Here is a 27,548-nt window from a genome sequence, read left to right as displayed (position 1 = left end):
GATGTATTACTCGTACTAATTTCATTTCATATTAATGATATTATATTAAGTATGTAAAATATCATATTGGTATTACAAAATCACGCGTCGATTGGTAAAATTAATGTTAATTTTAAATTGGCAAAAGCTAATGAGCGCCCCGGGGCGTTAGATAAGAGAATTAAAAGTGGAAATATTAGAGTAAAATTAACATTAATTACACCGCACGACGCGTGATTTTTTCATGCATTCCTAACTTAATACCATTTCAACCAATATAATTATTCCTTATCTAACGCCCCGGGGCGCTCGTTAGCAAGATCGTTTTAAATTTAATCTTTCTACTTTTAGTTAATTTATCCAACGTCTTGGGGGCGTTTGTTAGCTTTTGACATTATATTATTATAGAATAATTATCAGGTTTCCTATTATATAGTTACTTGATTAATATAATATGGGTTATTTCATAATTTTATACTTCATATAAGTTATTCAGTCAGTGTTATTTTTTTTTTTTACGAGCAGTCATACGGTGTACATATCTGCACACAAAACATGTTGTCCTCTGAAATATCATATGAATATGTGTTATATAGTATGGAGTACTTTATTTTTTAAAATATGGAGTATTTTTAATTATAAGTGTAGTACTCCCTCCATTTTTTTTTTATAAGCTAAAATTGGAACTTTACACTATTCATATGCCAATATAGACGAAATAAAATGAATTTGTCATAATGTCTACTTACTATATAAATGTTTTTTTTCATAATTTAAACTAATCTCTTATTAAAGATATTAATGGTCAAAGTATGTGCAAATTCAACTCTTTTACCAAAAAAAAAAGAAAAAAAAAATAACAAGTTAATATTTGAATACTACCACACATCCACATATTGAAATGTATAACAAGATAACAAGGGATAAATGTTTATTTGTGTACAAGTAACAGTATACAAAAGAACTTTTTTGTTTGACTGAATAGTGAGAACGGACTTTTTCACATTTACTTAATTTCAGTTTAGTTTCAATAAGTTTATTTCAGTTCAACTTTAATCAGTTTAGCTCCTAATTTCCCTCTCTCATAAAATATTCAGTTCAGTTCAGTTCAGTTTAACTCCAATCAGTTCAGTTCAGTTTAATTCCAATCAGTTCAGTTCAGTTCAATTCAGCTTAGTTCAGTAAATATGGACATACCCTACGTATACCAAAAAACAACTAACAGTATAGAATTTACGTGGTTCACGAAGCAATATATACTTCGTATAAGGATTACACAATGCATGCATACTTGTCCTACATGCCTAAAAAGTCATTAATCAAATAGTGATCGTTAAATTAAACATGTGAAAATATATAGAGTATAGTATTCTTGAGACACTCATATATACCACAAGTTTTTTTTTTTAAGTTGGACTTAGATATTTACATACTTATGATTGTAGAACCTCTAATTATGTGATGTCATGTAATTACTCTCTGTCTCAATTTATACTGTACTATTTTTGGTTAATTTAAGTTGTCACACATAATTTCACAAGTAAAAACTCCATAGAATGTACACTCTAGTTTTGACACACTTGGCTTCATCTCTTTTCCTATTTTTTAGGTTGTATGCCATAACATCTTAGGCATGTTCTAATTGACTGAAATGAGCTGAATTGAACTTATTGGAGCTTAACTTAACTGAACTGAATATTTTATGAGAGAATGAAATTAAAATAAGAATTGAACTGAACTGAACTTATTGGAGCTAACTGAACTGAACTGAACTGAACTAAAGTGAAAATAAGCTGAAGAGAACAGACCCTTAGGTTTTTTTTCGTCCTTAGCTTAGTGAAGTTGTTATATTTTTTTTTTAATAAATCGAGTATAATTATATTGGTTAAAAGTTTCCTAAATAATGTGAATAAATAGTTACATATAAAAAAATACTTTAATCTATAGTAATAAAAGCCAAAAGGTTATTCACCAATTATTATCTACTTTGAACTAAATATAATACTTCATACTCTATTTTTTTTTCCCTCATTTCTATTATATATGTTGTGCGTATTTTCCGTGTTAAAATGTGATGAGAAACATTAAATATTTAAAACTTATGTTATAAGCTTTTTTATTTTATTTTTGAAAAAAACTTATGTTATAAGTTAATACATGTATCTACTATTATCTAATATTCTTGAAGCATAATTATATGGTTGACCCTAGACAAATATTATAAAATCCGTATGAGATTTTGCAAGATATGATTGGAAGTTATTGATTAAGACTTGTTATATATTTAAAGAATAAATCCACCAAGAAATTAAATAAAAATAATGAATAAAATAAATAATTAATGGCTAAGCAATCAAGTACTCCTTACCTTGCTTTCTTCTCAAGTCGCACGCTGAAGCTGAAAAATGAAACCACCAAACATGTTTATTATCTTCAGAATATGATAATATATATGATATCAATTTCTTCTATTAATTTTTTATAATAGAAGTGTATTTTTTATATTTAGACCTTAGAAAATAAAATTATAATGGGACAGGTAATATACAAAGATCCAATAACAGTACTAAAATATTGCGGCGCAATTATTCCCTGGCACCTGATTGTGGGCCGGAGGCCCGGAGCAGCCCGTTTTTAATTTGGACCTTCAGTCTTCTATAAGAAAAAAATATAGACATGGCCACTTTTCCATGTAAACTTAACCTTTTTTTTTTTTTTTTTTTTTTGACAGTATATGTAAATTTAACCTTATAACAAGTAAATTCCACAAAATTTAATGTCTTTATAGTTTAATTGTTAATTTACGATCTAGAAGCTTTTTGATCAAAAATTGATGATGAAAGATGGGTTCGAATAAATTCAGACATGTATTATAAGGATATGTATTCAGACAAGTAAATATATATAATAAGGGTATGTTCTCATTGACTGAAATCAGCTGAACTGAACTAAACTGAACTAAAATGAGCTGAACTGAACTGAAATGAATATTTTATAAGCGAAGGAAATTAAGAGCTGAACTGAACTGAATTTCAACGTAAGAGAACATGCCCTAAGTCATATTTTATTACGGAGTATTAATTTGATTTGGAAAATTTAGATATATGGAGGAATATGGGAGAGTTGAAGAAATACATTATACAAGCTAGCAAAAGCAAATTTGAATTGAATGAAATACGTGTAAATGGAAAGTAAAAATATCAATGAAAAATTAGTAATGTTATTTTTATTGTTTTAAAATAAAACCTCTAGCTTTATAAAAATTCAATCAATGAAGAAACCAAAGAAGTGACAAGATATAATGAATCAATGATACAAAATTTTAAAACACTATTATTATAGTAGTGGGAATTGAATGAGATTATGATTATGGCAAGGAAAATTAAAAAATTGTATCCAAATTAATGGGTGATTTAAAATTAAAATCAAATATGATAATGATGATCATATGCATTTTTCATGCACTCATGCTAATGAAGTGATGATGCCATCACCATGGAGGCATGATGAGAGAGAATCAAGTGATGAAAATATGCACGTTGAAATGAAGAACATGCATAATAGATTAATAGTATAAAGTTATTTTCACCAAAATATAAATAAATAAAATAAAATAAAGTGATGTCATGAGAATGAAGTGATGATGTTAGTAGTTTAGTTGAGCGTGCATTGCGGGCCGGGTCAGTGGGCCACCAACATTCCTTACTAGTTATTGATGTGATGCATTTATATTCTTGTCTTGTAATTGTCTATGTTTTGTGCTACCCAAATTGTCAATTTTGCAATTATTGTATTGATTAGTCTACTAATATGGATTGTGACTTGTTACCCTTTTTTTTTTTTTAATTAGATGGATAAGGAATAAGATTAATGCATGGTTGGTAGTTTGAGATCGATTATGTTACTAGTCCTGCTTTGCATTATCCGATCCTAAATAGTTTGGATTTTGGAAGTAGTGATTTAGTGTTAAAGATTAGTGGTGTAGGGTAGAGTAGATATCAATTAGAAGAGTAATAGACTTTCCATTTCACATTTCTATAGGCCAACCAAATAATAAACTGTTAACCATTGGCTCATCGATCTTTTCTACGCCATTAATTTTAAAAGCGTTTTTAAAGAAGTTAAGATGTCACGTGACACTATTCTTATTTAGTTGAGAATAAATTTCACATGTTTAAAATACATGAATTATATAGTTATTTTTTTCAAAATTATACTTTGTACATAGATAAGGATTTGAATCCTGACAAATGGGACAACTCCACCTATCTATAATAGATGAGTAGTTTAAAAAATGTGATAATTCCAGGCATCGTCCGAACCTAAAAACTAGTTTACTCTCTAAAATTAATGTTTTGTTTACTCGAATTTCACTTAATAACACTTATCTTGTCTTAGCTTATCGATCACTATATTACCTTTATCAAAATTTATACTTCGTATAACAAATCTAATCTTATGTTATGCGAACTTTTTAGCCCCTATACTTGTTCTTTCTTCTTTTTATTTTTTATTTTTATTTATTTTTTAATATTTGCAAAAGCCCGAAGTCACACGCTTTTAGAAGGTGATTAAACTAGATGTACGAGTGAAAACAACATTATTATCAAAATAATTTTAACACAACAAAGTTCAATATAACTCAATTCTTTATCAAAATTACTACACATAATAAGACTGGTTAAGCATCGATATTGTACAAAAAGAAAAAAAAAATTATACTCCCCTGGTTAGAACACCGCCCTCCCCGTTTTAGGTTCTCTACGAATGCGTGATTTTAGTTTATGTGTATTATACCACGTAATATATTTTACTTTCAGTATCTTTCTTTGTCTATTAATCTTTTCATGAGATAGGGATGCTTTTATATTCTAGTAATATTCCTTTAAATAGGAGATTATTACTAGTACTCTATACCTTTCCAATTAAAATAAAAAGCCAGGTTAAGCAAGGTACTCCCCAAAGAACGTGGAGTAGCGGTCAGGTCTAGGCGTCTAGCCAACCTACAAGCGCATCTACTCAACAATGACACAAGTCACGACCCAAAACGCCCCTGAACCCTCATTAGTGAAAACGGACAATGTATATGGGCTAGATAGCCTAAGAGGTTCACCAAGTTATCTTATTGAAGGCCATAGGCCATGACACTAGCAAAGAATAGGCTCAATGGGTTAGTCCTAGTCCAAAAACAATTGAATTGCATTACAAAGTCCAACACTTTAGTTTTGACAATCCTTATCATGAATTGAAAAATGGCCTAAGGCTCTACTGAACTCACTCCCCTTTCTATCTCTTTCTATTTCTCTGCAACTCTCAGACCAACAATGGCGGGAATAGCCACCATCAAGCTACCTTTTTCCCCTTCAATTCGCTCTTCATCAGCTTCTTTTTCATCCAACCCATCTTTCAATGGCCTTAAACATTCTGTTTCACTACCCCGCCGCACCAGATTCTCTAGTAAATTTCTCATCTTTTATTTATTTTTCTAGTAAATTTTGCTAATTTTGAAGTATTGAGTTTGAATTTCTGATTATTTTTTATGGGAATTATGTCAATTGTTTATTTATTTGTGTTTTCTTGCAGAGATTTATGCTTTGAGCAGTAATGACATTAAGGTGGGGACTAGCATTGAGGTGGATGGAGCTCCTTGGAAAGTCTTAGGTATGTTATATCCTCTCAATTTTGCTTCAATTTTCATTTTTTTCTTTTCAGTTTTTATAATTTTGGATTAATGAGAATGTAAACATATTTTTAATAATTAATGTGTTGATAATTTAGCCTTCTTGAATTTTGTTGATTTATAGCTTTGCAAAAAATTGGGGTTTTGGACTGTATTTCTCTCTAATGCTCAATTTTACTGCTATCCCTTTCCCAATGAGAACTACTTGCCAAAGTGTTATCCTTTGTGGGATATATGTAGTTGGGATTCATTCCGAGGTCATAGACCTCATAGTTAATTAGTTACCACCCCCATGAGGCCATGACTTTTGCAACTAAGATGGTTGACACCCACAATAAGTAGCTTTTCAAACGGGATTTAATGTTAAAGACATGAATTCTTTTGATTTTGATTTCTAATATAGCTTCCCAATGGTTATCATCAATTCAATTTTAATGTCCAAATGAAAAAAGTGCATCCTTGATATTTGGTTTGGTGATTGAAGATTATAGACAATGGAGTGTGGTGAAGACGGGGTTTGGTTTGTTTTGTTATCTCGCCAAAAAGACTAGGCAATTTTAGCTGATGGACTGCCTCCCTTCATCGTCCTTCATACCTTCAAGAATGAGGGAGAAGGGAAAGTAAATTTAACGTAATACACCGTAAATTTGTATGATGATTTATGATCATTAGCTTGTGGTATTTTTTTTCGATTAGGGAGGAGGGGGGGAGCCCAGGACGCATGTAGTATGTAATATAGGGTGAATGTTTACAGGTTAACGGTGTGTTTGGATGAAATGGAGGGAAAGGAAGGGAAGGGAAATGGAGAGATGGGGTATCCTTCACTTGGATAACAAATGAGGAAGGAAGGGAGTTGGAAGGAAGAGAAATGGAGGGATTAAATTGTAGGAAATTGACCCCTTCAACAATAGAGAGATTTGGAAGGAAAACTTACCATTCTTCCCTCCCCTCCCCTTCTCCTCCCTCCCCTTCTTTTTCTTTCCCTTTCTTTATCCAAACATACTGTAACGTTTTGTTTGGATAGCAAAGAAGGAAGGAAAAGAAGGGGAGGGAAAATGAAGGAAGGGAAGGGAAAAGAAAGGGAAGGGGAGGTGAGCTCCATTTTCCCTCCAAATCTCTCCAATTTTGGAGAGATTATGGTTATTAAAGAGAGAGGGAAAATGGATCCCTCCCTCTCCTTCCCCTTCCTTCCCCCAATCTTTTACCCAAACAAGAGATTTTGTCCCCCTTCATTTCTCTTCTCTTCTTTTCCTTCCATTTCTTCCTATCCAAACAAAGTGTAAATCTTTCTGATAGCTGGTTTGCATTTATGATGCTGAATCTTCCAATTGCTTGGTGACTAGAATCATACGTAGTAGTTAAAAAATTAATTCTTTAACCTGTGAGGCTGAAAACATTTTTCCATGGATTTTGTAGAGTTTCTTCATGTGAAACCTGGAAAAGGGGCTGCTTTTGTGAGGACTAAAATGCGCAATTATGTGACGGGGAACACAGTTGAAAAGACCTTTCGAGCTGGAGTCACGGTATGTTTTCTGGATGGTCAATTTTTTTCATGGCTATGTATCTGCACATCTGTTCTTTATCCTTAGCTTTTCTCATCCTTTGAAGTGAGGACATTAACACTGCTTTGTCATGCAATCAAGAATTAAAGGTCAAACCCTTGTCCTAAAATAACAATTTTAAAAACTATTTAGGCATCACAAATTGACCTCTTCAGTCTTTACGAACTGCGTAGATGTAGATATAATGATTGGCCATGCATTTTGTGCAGGTTTGACAACTTGACGTTCACATACCAGTATTATCCCACATTTCTTATTCTATGTGACGGGGCAGAAGCAGTAACTTTTCTTCATGGTTTGGGATAGTTGAATTTGACATAATGAATCAGATTGGTGGGGGGAATACATTTTTCATCTTATGTATGTTGTTTGTTATATAAATGACTGATGAAAGGGTTCTAAATGTGTACCCTTTCTTCTTAGACTTATCTTCAATGGGGATGATTATGATGAAAATGTGTACTCATATGGGGATCCTTATATGATCATCATATGGGTAGAATCCAAAGATTCCCTATCAATAGATTATTACAAGTAAACTTATTCAAACTTTGAAAGGGGGAAAAGAAAACATGCTCCTTCCAAGTCCCTACCACTCAACCAGCACGCTTTGATGAGTGGTGTTGTATGAGCTTTTGATCTTGATCTTGTAGCCATGTCAAAGTAGCATCTCATTAGTATTGTAAACAGTAATCAATTCATTTTTTCTAATTGAAGCTTCTTGGTTGGACATAAAATTGAAATTGACAGATACCTGAAGCAAATGTATCCAAGGAAACAAAGCAATTCACATACAAAGATGGAACTATGTATGTCTTCATGGATAACGTACGTTTCTTACCCTGTAAATTATGAAATTTGCAGTGTTTTTTACATGGCTGTAGGTCACTATACTTCTTGATTAGCTACCTTAGTAGATAAAATGCTTTGATTCCTATGCATGCTTCAGTGTTGGATCATCATTGTTTTGATGCTTTACCTTTCTTATGCCTGTGCATGCTTTACTTAATCATAATAAAAAGACTGATTCTTTGTCATATACTCTATATTTTGATTCAGTGCTTTCGACTATTCAATCTCATTTTCATGTCAATGTGAGAAAGGGTGTTACTGATAGTTTTAGAGGTTGGGTGGGGGGTTTATTTATTTATTTATTCTAGTAGCTTTTTTTTTACTTCATGTTCAATTGAATATGATCTGAGCATGTAGCTTAAAGTTTTTAAATACATGACATACGGTATAGAATATTTTAGTATTATCCAAAGTTCCAAACCTTGTCAAGTTTTCCATTGCCAATATTAAGTCACTAAAACTTAATTCAATCACTTGGAATTTTGTATAACTAGTTGACATTGAACTTATGCACCCTCTTCCTCAAAGCACCTTCCTAGTTCCAGCAATGAATCTATTATGAATCGACATAACTGAACTATTTAAAAGTGATTTCCCTTCTCTCTACCTACTCTCCATTTTTAATTTTTCTGCCCCACTATTTCCTCTCTCTTATAACTAACCAACTATCTTCCTCTTTAAGCTATTCTTAACAAACTAATTATACAATATCCACACTATCTTCTATCAGGCCAGTTGTTGATTAAGAATTTAATTTCAGATGTCAATATCACAATATGTGAACTCTATTAAAAGATTCAAAACATTTCCTTTTGAGAATTAATGTGCTAGTTCTTCACTGTGAATGCTACTCTGAAGGTATGTTTGTATGTTGTGTTATACATGTAGAAGTTGCAATTGAGAAATGATTTTACACATTTTCAGACTACATATGAGGAATTCCGGCTCAGTGAGAAAGATGTTGGTGATAAGACCAAGTGGCTGAAGGAGGGCATGGACTGCAATCTGCAGTTTTGGAACGGAAAAGTAATTATCTCCACTTATTATGACTGCTGTTGTTGCTTTTGACTCTTCTCGTCATTCTATAAGTCATGACTTATAGGAAACATCAAGATTCTATTACTATGATGTGTTTACCCTTCATCTTCCCGTTTTTTTTTTTCATTAAGCATTTCTGGTATTCATCTTTTAAAAACTTTAAAAAAATCCTTATAAAGAAAATTTGTTCTTCTTTTTCTTCATCTCATTCTGTACCTCATGTGGGGAAATTTGAGGGCACATTTATCATTGGCACTTCTAGTTCAGCAAAGCTGAATTGTTTTTTGAACTACTTGCAGGCAATTGATCTTGAATTGCCCCTCATTGTGAAGCTCACTGTTATTGATACTGAACCTGGTATTAAGGGTGATTCAGCTCAAGGTATGTGCTCTAATTTACCTTTGATCCTCACTATACCAATTAAACCCACCCATTGTGCTTCCTTTCAAGTTCACAATTGAGACAGAAATGCTTGAAAGTAATGTGGGTTTTATTTATCATCCTTCAACCATGCTTGAAAGACTATTTATGCACTGGTTTCTGCAACTAATCTGATCTTGTTAAGCGTTGTGAATTGGCTATAAACCTATGCTCTATTCCCTTATCTTGCATCTGCAATTATTTGTCATAGATTCCGAGTCTTAGGAGCTGGGTAGATGCGTATATACTATTTACTTCAGTGAACTCTTCATACAAAGTATTTGAAATACATTTTATTGGTATACGCACAATTTCTTCAAGTTAACTAATAATCTGCGAGGAGAGAGGCCGAGAGGGTTGATCTGGTGGTAGCTTGTATTTGGATTTCTCTGTACTTATTCAGATTTCTGTTTACATGCAATAAGTCATTGGTATGTGTTAATACCGTAGAAGTGGGTTGATTTCTTCTTGAAATTACTCTATTTAATCTACTATTTGTTTGTGATTCTATTGCACTTTGTAGCTAGAACAAATGTTCTATTAGATGGCTATGTATTTATACCAGGTTTCGGGTAATGTTTCTTTCTTCTTAACAGTTCCATGATATTTGATTGTAGGTAGTACCAAACCAGCAACAGTTGACACTGGAGCTATTGTTAATGTACCGTTGTTCATAAATATCGGCGATGATATTATGATTGATACAAGAACAGGACAGTATAATACTCGTGCGTAATTAATGTTTCAAACAAATTTCGGCACTAATGTAATTCAATGCTTAGAGTTTTTGTTGTATTTATTTGTGTCCATATTACTGTGACGCTCTGTTCTGTAATTCAAGGTTAGGATTTTGTTCTTGATGCTATTGAGATAGACATGATGCTGTTGAGATATACATGTATGTCACGCGAATCAGTTGGGAGGATTTTGTATAAATATTGAATCAATTCAAGCTGAAATTTTCTACTGCCTGAGCAAGCCTTTCCTTTTAATGTCTGCTGACAATTAGTGCTGCATTTTACTCCGTTTGATGGTAAACTCTTGTATCAAGTGCTTCATTGTCCTGCTTTTATGAAATTATGGGCTGTTACAACTATTTTGTTCAAATTATTAAGTCATGATCTGATCATTCTTGCGAGGCAGCTTATGCATCTGGGGTACTTGTTATATTTTCGCATAGAAAAGACGCTCTTTCTCTCTTATTCAATTCTCACACAGAAAGTGCATCTCAAGGGGCTGGGATTTACAGTTTATGATGACCTTTCTGTCTCCTTCCATGAACATATTTGACATTCTCCAAAAAAAAAAAAAAAAAAAAAAAAATTAACAAATTGCAACATGCTCAATAACAACAAAACTTTCCATTTGATAGGCTGTAGTACAAGATCAATATATCAACAATCAACACTAAGTAATACTTTGTAGTAGAGAACTATACATACAGTGGTTGTGTTATGGACTTATGGAGTTATGATTATCTAATCTGTTGAGAGCTCGAGGGTATTCGGTGTGGAATTATACCAAGCTTTAATGCAGCACCATAGACGTTGCAGGCACCAAGCACAAACCCTTGCCTATTGAACTCATCAATCAAAATGTTAAAGCTAATTTTGCTGGGAAATTTACCAGCTTCACACACAAGAACTAAAATTGATAGTGCTTGGCTAATCTTCCCCTCCTTGCAGAGTCCACGAATGATTCGATTAATTGTGACCATCCTTGGAAAATAACCAGCTTCAATCATCTCTTTCGAGGTAATCAAAGCCATATCAACCTCATTTCTAATACAAAAGGTTTGAATCACCAGATAATAAGTGTCAGGAAAGAAAGAATAATCCCAACTCTTCATTTTCGCGTATACTTCATCCACAAATTTGAAGAGATCTTGTTCATTCCAAGATTTCCTGCACAAACCTCTTAACAAGGTGTTCATCATCCTTCCATCCACCTTGAAACCAACCTCGACCATTTCTTTGTAAACCCAATAAGCTGCCATAAATTTACCCCATTTCAACAACCCATGAAGCAAAGTACTGTAACTTATATAATCAGGTACACAACCGCGATCCTTCATTAGCTTCAACAACCCAACCCCTTTCCTTGGTTTCCCTTCTTTGCAATACCCATTAAAGAGAGCATTATAAGTAACCACACCCGGAGTTAATCCCATCGCGATTGCTTCCTCAAGCAGTTCCATGGCCTCACCTGACCTGCCCACTTTACACAAACCATCCATAACAGCAGTGTATGAATATATATCAGGATTAGTACTACTACTACTACTACTACTACTACTGTCTTCATTATCATTATTTCCCTTTCTCTTCAAGCTCATCAACATATCATAAGCTTCTTCTACCCTTCCAACAAAGCACAACCCTTTTAACACACAATTATAAGTTTGAACATTTGGGTTGCACCCAAGTTCACCCATCATCTCCAACACCTGAAAAGCTCTCTGAAGTCTACCTCTTGAGCATAATGAATTCACCAAGATGGTAAGAGTCACCACATTCGGTCGAAACCCGTTTTCTATCATACAGTCCAGAACTCTTTTCCCTTCATCAGGCTGATTTTTCTTACAGTAACACCTGATAAGTATAGAATAAGTCCAACAGTCTGGTGATAAACCATGCAGTGGCATTTCGTCGAACAGTTTCAAGGCAAGGTCCAACTCCTCAGCCATCACTAAACCCATTAATAAATCATTAATATAACCTATAGTTTTGGACTCACCCTGCTTCTCAATCATAGAATTAAGGATTTTAGACCTTTCTTGAGATGGGGTTGCTCTAATTTCATCAACTAATTGTTTAACTTTTGCTTTACTACTATTGTTTTCTTGGTATTCACCTTTCATTTCTGTGAAGCTTAAAGTAGATAAATTTGAAGCAGAACTATATGATTGAATTCTGAAAGTGTTGCTGAAATTCGTAACAGTGAAATTGAAGAGCGATTTAATTGAAATTTGGGATGAACAAATTGATAAATTAAGTGTTTTTGATGCAAAATTCTTGGGTTGAAGAAAATGATAGCCATTGAAAAAGAAGTGATTTTTTGTGGAGGTGTTGTTTAAGATTAACAATGGAGGAAGCAATGAGGAGCATCCCACTGAACAAGGCATGAAGATTGACTTTTTTTTAAAGGAAATACTAAAAAAATTTGGACTTTATCTTGACTTCTTGAGGTTTTTAAGTTGCTAATATGGACAAATTACATAATTTTCTATGACATATAGAGCTACTCAAGCTACATATGAGAGTTTTATATGAATGATGATGTGTAAGAAATGGTTGAGAAAATATTCCGAGCATAATTATAAGAAAATTCAATATTCATGCATCGTGTTAGACTAAACCTTTCTCAAAGTCTCACTCGAAAAAGAGAGAAAAGATAATTATCAGTACAAAAGTAATCTCTTATATTTTATACAAGGAATGAAATGAGTTTCACACAAAAGGAATAATAACTCGAAGCATTTAAAACAAGAGGATTCCATCAAAATGATAGTTACAAATTTATGAACTAGATTTATGATCATATATAGTTATGTATCATGTCACAAATAATTAATAAATTAGTCTCTAATAATACCTTACTGATTTGCTAAACCTCTTCCAAGACTTAAGATCATTATTATTGTTACTTCTACTAGGCTCTTGTTGCTCTTTCTCAACATGATGGTGATCATTTTTCCTCCCTTTCTTCTTCCAAAAAACAGGCCTAAGTAACTTCTTGACAATCTTATGCAAACCATAACCCCAAGACGTACCTCGCTTCCCTTGTTCCACCGGTTGTTGGACCAATGGTGGTGCACCCACGCCTAGGTGTGCACGAAACATCGATGTCCCTGGCTCGGACAAGCTCCTCCTTAGCATGGCTTGGTTGAGTTGAATTTCGACCGATAGACGCTCGTACTCATCAAACAATGTGCTCTTTCGGTTGTCCGTAAAATTCTTAACAGCCACTTCTATTTCGTCCATTTTTATTTTGTTACATTTGATTCTTTTGACACTCTTAGCGTATGTACTAGTACTATATAGTATAGTTGTTCACTCTTTGTTGATTCTTTGGTTTACATTGGAAGGCAACCTAAGAGAGTGTGTGTCAGATTGATTGAAATGAAATAAATGTTTATCAATCAACTTTTATTTATTTATTTATTTATTATTTATTTTTTTTATTGTTTTTATTCATCTTAACTTATATTTAGAGGGTTCTTTTCTTTACATGGAAGATGAAAGTACAATAAAGTGCAAATATATTTCATAGTTACTTTAATAATTGAGAAGTCATTAATTATGGGTTTTAAAGTTTATTTATTGGTTAGGATATTTATTAGGGAATTAATAATTAAAGTCTGGTAGCCTTCTTTGTTCTTCATCTTCTACATGAATTTAGTACTCGTAGCCTTTTTGTTCTGTCTTCTCTGTATTTAGTAGGCTAGATTTGTGTTATTCATCAATTTTTAATATGACTTTGACCGCTAACACTTCGGCTTGTTTGGTAGGAGAGCCGATACACATACAACCATTGTATGTTGTCCCTACATACGTCATTAGAAATTTGACACATTATCAGAAAAGGGTAGAAAATTAGAAGTCAAATATAAATTGGCCGTAATAAACATACTCTGTACTCCGTATTTCATAACTACTCGTACTACTTTGTTAATTTCATGTTAACTCAACATTTTTTTAAATGATTCTTAAAAGCATTTTTGTCTAGTTTGGTAAATACTTCAAATATTCTGTTTCGCAGCTTTCCTAGTACCTCATCGTTTATTTTGTACGAAGAATTTGTATAAGTACTACTCGTATTCTTTTTAGAAGTTTAACAAGCACTAAAGCAAAGAAGAATCAATTAAAGTGAGTTTTGGAATAATGATCTGGTAATTGATAATTTTGCAAATAAGCTTACTAGTATAACAATATTTATATGGGCAAGATTTTATAAGATTTTGCTCTCTGATTATGGAGTACTTTGTTGCATAGATATTGTGGACCGGGTTCATACAAGAACAATTGTGGAAAAGTTGGACAGTTTGTAACATTTACGAGCATTTTGTTTCATTAATATAGCAACCTCATTATATCAGTGTTGTTCATCAGTCACCAAGATGTCCTAGTAAGAGCTTGTTTGGTTCACCTTATTTATGCTTATCTGAACTTATCTGATCTGATCTGGTTTGGTTTGATCCGGTCTGATCTGAATATTAGATTTGACCAAACTTTGACCTTAAATGTACGGTAATTTATACGGAAAAAATATATCAAGTGGGGTCTTGTTAGATTCTTAATAATGTGTATTTTATTAATATGTGATTTTCATAATTTTTTAAATTACGAAATTAAAGGAATTTAGCGATGAAAAACTGCACATAAAACGATGATTTAATATGTAAAAATAAGGTGAACTAAACAAGATCTTCCCACAATTTTTAAAGAGGTGATGAATAGACAATAAGACAATGTTACATGTTCAATTTTTTTTTTTTTTTTATATATAAAAATATCATGTGCGTTTTATGCAACTATTAATCCACGTAAATAAAGAAGTTCCGTCAAAAAATAAATAAATAAAGAAGTTAAATTTGAAACCTTTGAAATGGCTTAATTAGCTACAAGGCTACAACTAGAAGCCAATTTCATTTCTTATATTTATGTGTGGTAAAATTGCTATAACTTAAGAAAAATAAATATTACTTCATACATATTAAAATATACTAGTATAGTTCCCGTGCGATGCACAGTTTAAAAATCAAAATTTTAATTTCATAAAAACGAAACAAAAATAATTCAATTAGTAAAAATCGACATATTTACATTAACAAATTAATTATTAAAATTCTATTCACCAATCACCACAATAATGGTCAATATATTTTTTACGTTATGTGATATGAAAATTATTTTATTGTTGCTATTTTATTCCTTTTCATTTTTTATATTGTTATTTTATTGATTAAAAATGAATAAAATATGCACTACACAAGCTAAGGAAAGTCGTTTCCTGTTACCCGTAGTCTATAGAGGAATTCAAAACTAAAATTTTATCGTCATATTAATCGGTTTAATAGTTATGCAATATAATATCTATTAACCCATTATAATCACCAATTCTATAGACATAATTTTATCATTATGCAGTATACAAGCTAAGTACCCTTATATCTTATCTACCTGTACATATTTTGTCTAAGCATTGTGCTAAAAAAATACATAACAGTCGCACAACCTAAAACTGAGTGAATATACAACACAAATATGTATGTATAGATCGATATTGATAAATAATATATGAATTAGCTAGTAATAACAAAAAATTTTATATGCGGCCTGTAGTACCATGCGGCAGGGGTTACTTGAGTTTCTCGGTCAGGGATTACTTAAGTTTTCGGGGTTACTTGAGTTTCTTGGCCAGGGGTTACTCGAGTTTCTCGGTCAGGGGTTACTCGAGTCACAATTTTTTGAGTGCGGCTGACCGAGAAACTCGAGTAAGCCCTGATTGAGAAACTTGTGTAACCCCTGACTGAGTAACCTTTAACTGAGAAAACCCCTCGAGTAACCCTTTTCCGAACCCCTCAAGTAACCCTTTTCCGAACCCCTCAAGTAACCCCTAATCGAGTAACTCAAGTAACCTCTGACCAAGTAACTCGAGTAACTCCTGACTGAAAAACTCAAGTAAGTCCTGACCGAGTAACTCAAGTAACCCTTGACTTAAAAACTCAAGTAACTAACCCCTGATCGAGTAACCTTGACGGAAAAACTTAAGTAACCCCTAAAAAAAAAAAAAAAAAAAAAACTCGAGAAACTCCTACCACATGGTGTGGCTTGTTGCACCAAAAATTGCTATAGTAATAATGGACTTATTTACATTAACAAATTAATTAGTAAAGTATTCACTAACAATAATGGCTAATACAAATATTAAGGAATGTGATATGAATAGTACTTTGTCATTTGTATTTCTTATATTTACTTCTTTTTTATTTTTTATATTGTTATTTAATTAATTGAAAAACGAATAACTTGTGAAAAAAAAAAACCAAATAAATTATTATGTTCTATTAAAGAAAAGTTATTTTCTATCTCCTGTGGAGGGAATTAACACTAAAATTTTCTTGTCATATTAACCGGTTTAGGGTGTGTTTTATTCACCTAATTTGAACTTTTCTCTTTTAATTATTAGACCTTAACATCTTATTAAAACTTATTCTAGTTGTAATTTGTACTTGGGTAACCTTTATTAAAACTTATTAAAACTAAATTGAATATATCTGAACTTAATTGAACTTATTACGCTTGAAATAAGTGAAAATAAAGTGAACAAAACCGACCCTGATAGTTGTACAACCTAATATCTATTTTACCCGTCATATTTACTAAATTTTTTTTTTTTTTTTTTTGAAGAATACTAAATCTTTATTGACACAATAAGAACCTTATATCTTACCTACATATATACTTTCCTAAGCATTGTGCCAAAAACTTTTACATAGTAGTCGTACGATAACCAATTGATTGAATATACAACATAAATATATAGATGTAGATCAATATTGAAAACTAACATTTGAATAAAAGATACGGAGTATTTATTACTTGTAAGATTTATATGAATGAAAGACATAATTCATCATCAACTAATCAATCATGTTGGTAATGTATTTTTTTATGACCTGTATTCTTATAAATATGAATGAATAAAAAAATTATAGCATATAGGTATGAATAAATTATATAAAATTAAAATATGATGAAAATTCAATGATTATAAAAATGATAATAATCTTCATATATTAGATACAGAGTAATATTTAATTATTAATTATAGAATTGTATGGAATATTTAATATTTATCATGTATGCATAAATATTTGGAATTCATTTGCAATATTTAGAATCAATCAAATTCAATCAAATTTATTTTTAAATCTATAAAATTTATATATTAAAAATTAACCAAAAATATTATGTAATATATTATGAAAATTTTACATATAATATTACAGATATAATATAAGCGAGTCATAAAATGACACTTGTTAGCTCTCATTGATCCACTTGTCATAAATTTTGGCATAAATTTTTCTTATTTAATACTTCGTATATAGTACTACAAATATAAGATATAAATCGAACACTCAAAATTACCCGACCTTGCCGAAGGCGACTCAAACACTCAAAATTGACACCTCTAAGATCCACATTGATTCGCTTGTCATAATTTTTTGGCACAATTTTTGCTAACAATTAACTCATCTTCTTTGCAAAATGATTAATAAGTAATTAGCATTTATTTATCATATAATCTCAAAATATCCAAAGTCATATATTTAATCGATCATTATTTATCTCATAGTGTTTGGAGGAAAAAAAAAAAGAAACACTCAGCTCAATTCCTTAAACAGTCGTTTAACGCAACTACTTAGTAAAGAATTAAGAAGAATATCATACATTAATAATACTCTGAAACATGAATAGATGATATGCATTAAGTCATATACAAAATTCAGATATAAATAGAGTAATATTTTTATTTTCAATTATTTACCATAATTGAATTTTGTTATATATATATATATATATATATATATATATATATATATATATATATATATATATATATATATATATATATATATATATATATATATATATATATATATTAAGAGAAGCGAATCAGAGACAGACATTTGACAGCTCCACATTGATCCGCTTCTCTTTTAGTATAGTATATAGATAGATAGATAGATAGATAGATAGATAGATAGAAGATATGGTTGTTTTGGATAAAATAAAATTTGATTAATAGAGTGATAGGCCCAATACAATGCGTAAATACAAAAGTCTACTCGTAATTACTAGGACATCTTGTTAACTTTTGTCTTATATAAGTAATAGAAAATTTTGCAAATTGCAGCAATTTAAAGTTCGTATTTTGCAAATTGCAGCCATTTAATTTTTTTTTTTTGCAAATTGCAGCCCAAAAGTTCGTATAAATTGTAAATTGCAGCCCGATTTAATTTTTTCATCGGTTCACATGTTGAAAAATCTTCGGCTAAGGTTTTAGGGGTCATTTTAGGGCTTAAGGGCCCGAATTGAGCTCGGAATTAGCAAAAAAATAACGTAAGTATCTCGTTTTGCGTAACAAAAATGTATCGATTTGTGGGAAACTGTAAATATGAGATACTTACGTTATTTTTTTGCTGATTCCGAGCTCAATTCGGGTCCCTTAGGCCTAAAATGACCCCTAAAACCTTAACCGAAGATTTTTCAACATGTAAACCGACGAAAAAATTGAATCGGGCTGCAATTTGCAAAAAAAAATTTAAATGGCTGCAATTTGCAAATTTTCCTAAGTAATACCATAAATTGTTGTTTTTTAGAGTAAAAGATATCTCAAGTGGTAGAGCTTCCCTCCCAATTTGAAAGATCGTGAAATTGATTCTCATCATCCGTCTAGCTTTCTAAACATTAAAAATAAAAGGTGTGATCATTATGATGAGTTTTAATGGTTTATACGTTGTTTAGATTGGGATTGAACCAACCGACTGTGAGAGTTGAAATGAAGGGCTATTGCTTGGGGCTCATGAAGGAAGTAAACCCCATTAAGTATCAAAATTCAAGCACTCTCACGCTCCTCTATAAAACATTAAGGCATACGTTCTTTGTATAGGATTTTGTAATATAACTAGAGGTGATCAAATTAACACCGCAACAAGAGTTGTGGTCAACTTATTAGAAAATCGCACAAAGCAATGTAAAACATTAATACCATATTGTAATTAGTTGTTTGGAACAATGGGGTCTTAGCCAAGAGTTAATTATACTTATATGAATCTTATTTACAAGACATGAAAATTGCAACGAAAAATCTATTTGTTTATCTATAGCGATTTTACACATTTTTACCCATGTCAAAATATTGCGATTTTGCCCCTTGAGGCCTTGATTAACAAATCGAATGTGACGATTTATACCCAAGGGCCAAATCGCATATGATCATCAAACAAACCAGTCTTTTGTGGCGTCAAACCTTGGTCTTTTGGAGTATAGTCAACTTTAGCAATTTGCCCAATTGACCTACGTTTACGTTTCATTTCTTCTGATTGCATAAACCCTAATTTAGTAACGCCTTTCAATTTCCAATTCATTGATGAACTCAAACACCCATCTAATTTCTTTATAAATTTATGCGATCAAAGCAATAATTAATCAGTACTCAATTGTTTCTAATTTAGTATTGGAAAAAAAAACTCATTTATCAGTTGATCACAGAAACCGTCGAGATTTTTTCGACATTTTTAAGTATGTTGTTTGAACTTGTGGATTGGGATCTTATCTTCTGCAATTAGGGTTTATCTGGGAAATTGATTTGGTTTGTTTTTTTGGTTATATCCCTTTCTGGAAATGGGCAAGAATGTGATTTTGACAACAATTCTAGTGATTCTGGTTGTTGCCGACGTTTCAAATGCTGCCTTCTTGAGGAATTTCCGGAGATTAGCCGCCACTCCGCCAATTGAAGATCCCAATAAACCAGTAAATTTCTTTCTAATTTTGATTTTTGGTTGTTAATCTTATTCATATGTTCATTATTTTTGTGAATTGGAGCTGGAATTTGTTAGATTATGCACATATAACTGAGATTAGCTAGAATACGTTTGAATCTTAGTATACACTGTTTGATTGGTGCTGTTGGTGGTAGAGTTTATATTGATTGGATCTGAATTTGATAATATTTTCGGGGGTGCTGTTCAGGGTACTCCGATTCCGAGTCCGGTTGTACCTGGGAGTCACTCAAGCTCAGTTAATGGAGAGGAGAAGAGTAAGGAAAAGAAGCAAATTGGGCCTCCTCCAGCTACTACTGCTGGGAAGGATGCCTCTAAGGATAAGCAGGTGACAAATGATACACATACGACGCCTGTTACACCGCCAATTGGAGCTAAAGAACATAATAATACTAGTAAGGAAGCTGTGAAGGATAAGGAAAAGGAGGAGGAGAAGGAGGAAGAGAAGGAGAAAGCAGAAGAGAAAGAGGAAGATAAGAAGGAAAAGGAGGAGGAACAGAAAGAGAAAGGAGAAGAGAAAAACAAAGAAGAACCAAAAGAGAAGGCGGAGAGCAAACCCGCTGCACCCGTTGGAAGCAGTGAGAGCTGTGATGAGATAGGGAGAAGGTGCCAGGACTTGAAGTCGATGACTGCTTGTGTCAAGAGTTTTGATTCTGGTAATTTTGGAAATCCTTTCTTGCTTTGCAGTTCTTAATTATGTGTTAGACTCCTAGAATCATTATTCTGTTAAGTTATAATATTTTTGTTTATATATAGTGGGTGGCTAGTGAATATGAAGATTTTGTTAAGAGTTTCACTATCATAGTAATTAAGGTCCTTGCAATTTTTGTGAATAACACTAAAATTTTGGTTTTCTGACTGGAAATTGATGTGTATCCTCGTCCGTGGGATGAATATACTCGTAAGATGCATGGTTTGTTTCCTTCTGATCTTGGTAAGTTTGATTGAGGCTTCTTGCCAGAGCAAATTGTAGTAAGTTGATAACAATATAACATGAAAGTAGGTAACAAATTTGTCATGGATGGGCCCACAAAATTGTAGTAGTCACCCCATAAATATGGAGGAGAACTTGTGTCAACATTCAACAACTTTTTGCTCATTATTAATTGATGAGATCTTCTCTCTCCTTTTGTATCTTTGTGATAAACTCAAACTCTATCTGTCTTTGTTCCAGATTAAGACTGAACTCCTTGATTTCATTTAGCTTTGTGATTAGTGAATCAAGTATTTATCTTTTTCTTGCATTTCATTGATATCCCAAAACCCCCAAAAATAGCATCTTAAAACGTGAGAAAATTTAGGATATCTAAATGATTTGGTGATGAATTTGAATCAAAGTGGTATTAACAGCCTAGGACATTAGCCTAGGACATTTATTTTGTGATACATTTTCAATCTTTAATTTACTTCTTCAATTTTCTCTCTCCTCCTCTCTTCTCTCTATCCTATCCAAAAGCTTTCACTTATAGCTCAGCAAAGTTTGAAACTTTCACCTTTTTTCACTCAACTAGTCAACTATAAATATCTAACCTCTTTTATAGCAAGATGGGTGATAGGTTAATGTATGATGATGCCATGATGAGTATAGAAAGGGGAGTGAGTATGGCCCTTTCAAAATGCAAAAGCTAGGAAGGACCTTAGAAAAGATTATTAATTGAATATTTCAAGTTTTGAAATACTTTGGACTCATAGGAAGTCCTAACGTAAGGGGTATAAATCCAAAGAACAATGGTGTTCATATCAAGTAACTCTAAAGCACCTCGGTATTTATGGAGGATGAGCTAACCTTGGATGAGTTGGATCCTTTATTTTTGACGAATTCAAGTTTGATTTTAGTGCGTCTATTTATGATATGAATTGATATTTCTGGCTTATTTATTATATTTCATGAGGAATTGCATCCTTCTTACTCTTCTTCATGCCACAAGGTTTTTAAATTTCACGCTGGTATGCATTATGATAGTAATCCTGCTCGTCTTTGAATAGTAGAAGTGGACTCTGAACATGATTATGATGCTAATATGATTCATTCTACATTAACTTATGATGACCTGGGTATTTGTATTAGACTGCGCTCATTGAATGCGGCTTTGATGAAGCTCCTCTTATGTTTGGTTCTTGTTTACCATATGGGGTTGGAAAGAGTGAAATAAGAAAACATTTTGAGGGGAATGTTTTCTTTTATGGTGCCTTGTTTGATTCATGCAACCTAAGATTATAGTTTAAAATGTTTTTTCTCTACAAAAATTGCATTACATTATTGTCGATACATTTCCTTGAATAGTGATGGCTCTATCAATCTTGGAAAACTTCTTGGTTGTCATATAGCTCTCATTTTGGATGCTTAGCTAGAAGACTCAAAAATTTGCTCGATTTGATTTTGTTCTTTACATTATGTGGGTTTACTTGTATTATGATTGCATCACCACTGGATTGGCAATCTTTGTGCTTAATCCAGGTGCATACAATGGTTGTAGATGGTTTTCTTCAATTAGGCTTTGTTGTTTCTAATAAAGACGTCATCATCTGATTTATTGTGTTGGTTTTTGTTGTCACCTATAGGATTTGATGTCAACTACTCAACTGCTTTTAAGAGAAAGGATATGATGTTGGAATATTCATTAGATCTATGGATTAAATCTAGATGTTCGACTAGGTTTCAAAATGGTGTTGATTTTTTTAGATAACGGATGTTTGGCCGGCTACTTTATGTTATGATGTGGCTTAGTTGAATAGGGGCTATCCTTATGTCTTGGGATTACTATTGATGATCAAACAAGTAGACATTAAAGCAAAGGTGAAAAAATATACTAGGGCTCTTAGATTTGGGTCAAAATTGGGCAGCAATGTCTTCTTCATTAAAATGTTTTTCAAGGTGATTCTGCTTAGAGAAGGGTTTAGTGCTTTCCATCCTAGGTCATAAGATAAGATCCAACTTAAAATAAGCAAGATATGACCATTTGAAGTTTTGCTGTTGAAACCTCCTAGTCGTGCAAAATTGCACATTGAAGATGAGAAAAACCTTCAATTCGCACGATTGGTCGAACCAAAATTAAACTTGCATCTTTGTTATAATAAGAAAGTATCTCAACCATTTATTTGAGCTGCTGAAACTTCCTGTTGTATAACTGGTCGGAATCTTAGAAGTTAGAAAAGGAGAACAACAAGAGACATAATGCCTTAGTTTTTATGATATGAGCCCTTATGCTTTTCATAGGTAGTAGAAGCCCGAGTCTAATTTTTCTTTGTTGAATAAGTGCTTCTATTAGCCCTCTTGTTCCTGTTATCATCTATGGTAACATTGCTAAAACTGTCGTGGACTCATAGTGCATTAATAAGGACTGTATAATGTTGTCAGTTTCTTGCAATATGTAATTGGTCATTTCCTCTCTGATCTATTTTTTAAGAATAAGGCAAAGTGGCTAACTTTTGGGCGTTATCTACTGCCTAAGCGTAACACTCAATAAATAAGGTGAATCATGCTTAAAGCCTACATTTGCCACATTAATGGTGGTTAGGTGGTTAGCACTTCTGCCGTTCAGAGTTTTAAATTGTGTAAAGGGGTGCTAAATCTCCAATATTCATGTGTCATGGCTGCATGAATCTTTCTTCCGCAGCTCCCCTTAGGTGGTAAACTGCGGGGATTCTAATGAGAAATTAGGGCATTGGTACACTGCGGTATGATATGCTAATGGATATGTATTGATGTTTACCATTTTATATGATATTTGTAATTTCAACTGATATGGGTTAAAAGAGCTGGGGAGTTTTTTCATTTTGTTAAATCTTACCCTTGTATCAGATTCAAAGGCTTTGGTCCTCCTCATACAGAACAAAGGGGATATTAGCTTGAAAGTGGATGTCTCTGCAATGTCTTCTGGGAGTAAACAAAAGGTGATAACTGTCCCAAAGCTTCACAGTAAACAGGTAAGACTTTAGACTTAAGCCTGGTCTGCACTTCTCATTTCATATCCAAAAGTTGAGCATTACCAAACTTTATCATGTGCAATCATTAACCGCTTTGCTCTCAATGCTTAATGGATTAGGATCACCTATCAGCCTTACTAGCTTAATAATTGCTGTTTTTAACTGCCTGAACTTGTAAATTGTAATTGTGTCTTCCTGTTCTTTGTTTAATATATCTGCACTTCAGAGTATGCCTGAAGTTTGGGACTCTCTAGAGAATTTATCAAATAACATTTGAATTAGAAGTAAAAAATAGGAATATGTTTGTTCTGTGCTCTGGTGGCTATAGTAACTGTCTTGGCAGTTCGGACATTAATCCCTATGCTTTGTACCAACCTTCTGTTGGAGTTGGATAATCATATGAGAAAAACAAGTTTATATCCTATATTAACAAGATTTGTGAATATAGGGGTAGTAATGTCATTTCACGAGAAACTTGGGGGGCAGATATGTAAAGTCAAGTGTAACCAACTAATTTTTGCCCAGTAAATGCCGTTTACAATACAACTTCATGACGTTTACCACTATAGTTAACTGGGGAACATCAATGTGACCTGAAAGAGCAAATCATTTTCAAATCAGACTCACCATTAACAAGATCTCAACTCTCAATGAATGATTAACACCTATCATTTAGGGTTAATCATGCCCCTAATTTATGTATTTTTCTTAGGGTTTTTCATTAAATTTGGCGGCGTTGGAGATGGTGTTGCTGGGGTTGAGCATGGTGTTTGTTATGGTGTTGTGTTGGGGTCCATTCGCCGTTGATGATGACAGATTGACAGAGGTTGAAGAAGATGAGAAAGGTTGGAGAAGGGATGATGAATATGGAAAGAGGAGGAGGAGAAGTCAGATGTACTTGTGTTTTTTCTCTCCTAAGTTCAAGACTCTGACATACAAGTTACTAACACCGTCAAAGTTAGTCCATCTCACTAACATTAGCACTAGTAATATAAAATGAATAAATAACAAATTCCATGGCATATAATTTCAACAATGCCACTATATTAACAAAAGTTGTTAATATTGGATATTAATGGGGACCGACTCTAATCATATATCATTTCCAGCTAATTGTTAGCAGCATAGCATCAATCTGACTTAGTGATGGGTATGACTTCGGTCACATGCTTGATGTACATGATTTAACATATTATTGAGAGGTGTCTTAACATCGATTGTTGCTTCAGTCAAGCTGCTTAAAAAGGATGTGATTTAATAGAGTAGTAGGGTAGTGCAGGTAGTCTCGCTTATTATTTTCAAATTTAGGATTTGCCACAAATGTTAATGCTGGAATATTGGTTGTGCATCAGTGCATTATCACCTGAGATTTCATTGTTGAGATATTTTAAAATGGATAAGTGAATATTGGGGACTGAAGTCTATTTTATTGTATGCAGCCACTCTGCAAAAGCTAAAAATCTGATTTGAGATTTTGCCAACTAGGGTATTTTTGGGAACGATGTAGATATTTATAACCCAAAAAACATATGTGAAAAACAATGAGTGGCATTCTTATTAAGGAAGTGTAAAATACATTTACGGACAGAGATTTATATTGTAGCCATACTATTTGAAGAATTGTCTATTTATGCTTCTTGGGTATCTGTTAAGATTCTAATTTTGGATGATATCTGAATTCTGAAGCCTAGTGTTTTATAAAATGAGTGAATGCAAGTTAGTGTAAAAATCAGTTTATCGCTTTATCACTAGTGCAAACTTGAACTCAATAGAGTAATAGCTAAAAATATTAACTGGAGATCCTCAAATAGTCAAATTACAATTTTAATACTTCTTGCCTATGTGTTACTCAGATGGAAATGTCATTGGCTGATGGTGGAATCAATGAGATCACACTAAATGCCGGTTATGGAAATTGTGTGCTACATGTAGGCACTCCTGCATCACAAGGGAATTATTTTCAATTACTACCATCATATTCCAAGTTCATGACTCCTACATATGGTGCCTACTTGGTACTAGTGATAACCTTAATAGCTGGAGGGGTGTTAGGTTGTTGCTGGTTCTGTAAAAGGAAAGCACAACGTGATATTCCATACCAGGAACTCGAATTGAGTATGCCAGAATCAGCTGTTGCTGCAGAAACAGTAGAAGGATGGGATGAGGTTTGGGATGATGACTGGGATGAAGAGAATGCTGTTAGATCACCTGGAGGCCATAGAATTTCTGCAAATGGTCTGACAGCTCGGAACTCAAAAAAAGATGACTGGGAAGATTGGGATGATTAGAAAATTTTGGCACAACTTTAAAATGTTGTATTGTGGGAGTTTTGCATAGTAAAACATGTAGGGGTAAAAACCCTTTATTATAGTACCATGTGTTTACATATAGTATATATATAGTGGGTTTATAGTGAAAGCAGCTTGAGTTTTTTGACATTTTATTTTTGATGGACAGTTTTTTGACAATTTTGACCCCATTGTATATGCAAAAGTTGATTTATGGAAGTTTTGATTGATTCTTATAGTTTACCAGTTTCTTCTTACTTTCTTTGCCTTGAAAGAGAATTAACATATCCTTTTGACTTGAGAGCTACTCCTTTTGTGGACCATTCAACTTTTGGTCCCTTTTCTGCCTGCGAGATAATATGTTTAGTCATTACTCATTAGACTCTAATTGCTGCTCAAAACGAAAAACAATATACAACTATAAGAGTATTTGTATAGTCGATGTTACCAGATGGTGACTTGATTGACGCTTACAAGCTCTCCCTCCCGTGTCCCTCTGATGTGTGGACAAGCGTGGGACATGAGCCAATCACACCATTGCTAGTGCTAGCTTTGGCAAAATTACTTTGTCAAAAACATGTCTGTTTTATGCATCCTGTGAGAATTTAGAATAGCTATTCAATCAGCTTAAACTTTTTAAAAGCAGAGGGGAGTGGTGTTGAATAAGTTATTAAAGCTTAGTGGAACAACCCAGTCCCGAAATAAAAGGATATACAAAAATATGAGTAGGGTTCTAATTGCAAAATATCAATTTGAAAAAAAGTTCATATAATTCACAAAGAATAATGATGGAGACGAAATTGTGTAAATTAGTTTAGTTCATGTATAGATTTTGATTTTTGTAGCTGGATAATGTTTCTTGTAGCATGCAATGTACGTTGTAGGCTTATAGTAGATACAGGTAATTTGTGTCTAATTGAAGCAATGTTTTTAGTTTTGAAGCCGACCCCGATATTGGTCCAGACCCGACCCCGAGTACCCTTGATTGTTTGGTGCCTCCTACATGAGTAACACGACCCCATTCATGAAAAACAAAAAAGCATAACAACTTTCATTTCATACACTAACCATATATGATAACGATTTGCTTTTACTTAGGTACATTTTTTTTTTGAAAAAAAAAAAAAAAATACAACAATAGTAAAGCACATGTCATAAGACAGTTGATGAGGTCCCCTTAAGGTGGAACATCATTTGATTGAGATTTGAGCATGAAATATAACTTGAAA

The 27,548-nt window shown here is 32.8% G+C and overlaps 2 protein-coding genes across 3 annotated transcripts; both read left to right on the top strand.

The window, feature by feature from the left end:
* Nucleotides 1–5,192: 5,192 nt before the first annotated feature.
* On the top strand, nucleotides 5,193–10,502 carry LOC145623664 (uncharacterized). 2 transcript variants are annotated; one of them, XM_081676510.1, is made up of 7 exons: nucleotides 5,193–5,436; nucleotides 5,563–5,641; nucleotides 7,146–7,182; nucleotides 7,972–8,049; nucleotides 8,998–9,099; nucleotides 9,411–9,492; nucleotides 10,149–10,502. In XM_081676510.1, the coding sequence occupies exons 1-7, from the start codon at nucleotides 5,304–5,306 to the stop codon at nucleotides 10,265–10,267; spliced, it is 630 nt and encodes a 209-aa protein (XP_081532636.1). In that variant the 5' UTR covers nucleotides 5,193–5,303; the 3' UTR covers nucleotides 10,268–10,502. The 2 variants fall into 2 exon arrangements, with proteins under 2 accessions (XP_081532636.1, XP_081532635.1); XM_081676509.1 differs by having other exon boundaries at nucleotides 5,195–5,436; nucleotides 5,563–5,640; nucleotides 7,076–7,182.
* A 9,025-nt stretch (nucleotides 10,503–19,527) lies between these two features.
* LOC145623663 (uncharacterized) lies at nucleotides 19,528–26,560 on the top strand. Its single transcript, XM_081676507.1, has 4 exons — nucleotides 19,528–20,075; nucleotides 20,295–20,760; nucleotides 23,907–24,031; nucleotides 25,885–26,560. Exons 1-4 carry the CDS (start codon nucleotides 19,947–19,949, stop codon nucleotides 26,317–26,319), a joined length of 1,155 nt encoding a protein of 384 aa, XP_081532633.1. The 5' UTR covers nucleotides 19,528–19,946; the 3' UTR covers nucleotides 26,320–26,560.
* The last annotated feature ends 988 nt before the right edge of the window (nucleotides 26,561–27,548 follow it).

Source organism: Chenopodium album, chromosome 3 (assembly GCF_948465745.1).
Source record: "Chenopodium album chromosome 3, dcCheAlbu1.1, whole genome shotgun sequence".
Classification (NCBI taxonomy): Eukaryota; Viridiplantae; Streptophyta; class Magnoliopsida; order Caryophyllales; family Amaranthaceae; genus Chenopodium; species Chenopodium album.
Note: the sequence above shows the minus strand (reverse complement) of the source record. Positions and strands in the feature narration are given on the sequence as shown.

Excerpts from the sequence above, each read along its gene's own strand:
- LOC145623664 (XM_081676509.1), top strand. The coding sequence starts at position 5,304 with ATGGCGGGAATAGCCACCATCAAGCTACCTTTTTCCCCTTCAATTCGC. Across the intron at positions 5,641-7,075 it reads AGCTCCTTGGAAAGTCTTAG|AGTTTCTTCATGTGAAACCT; the intron begins GTATGTTATATC and ends TGGATTTTGTAG. Across the intron at positions 7,183-7,971 it reads CCTTTCGAGCTGGAGTCACG|ATACCTGAAGCAAATGTATC; the intron begins GTATGTTTTCTG and ends TGAAATTGACAG.
- LOC145623663 (XM_081676507.1), top strand. The coding sequence starts at position 19,947 with ATGGGCAAGAATGTGATTTTGACAACAATTCTAGTGATTCTGGTTGTT. Across the intron at positions 20,761-23,906 it reads TGTCAAGAGTTTTGATTCTG|ATTCAAAGGCTTTGGTCCTC; the intron begins GTAATTTTGGAA and ends CCCTTGTATCAG. Across the intron at positions 24,032-25,884 it reads CAAAGCTTCACAGTAAACAG|ATGGAAATGTCATTGGCTGA; the intron begins GTAAGACTTTAG and ends TGTGTTACTCAG.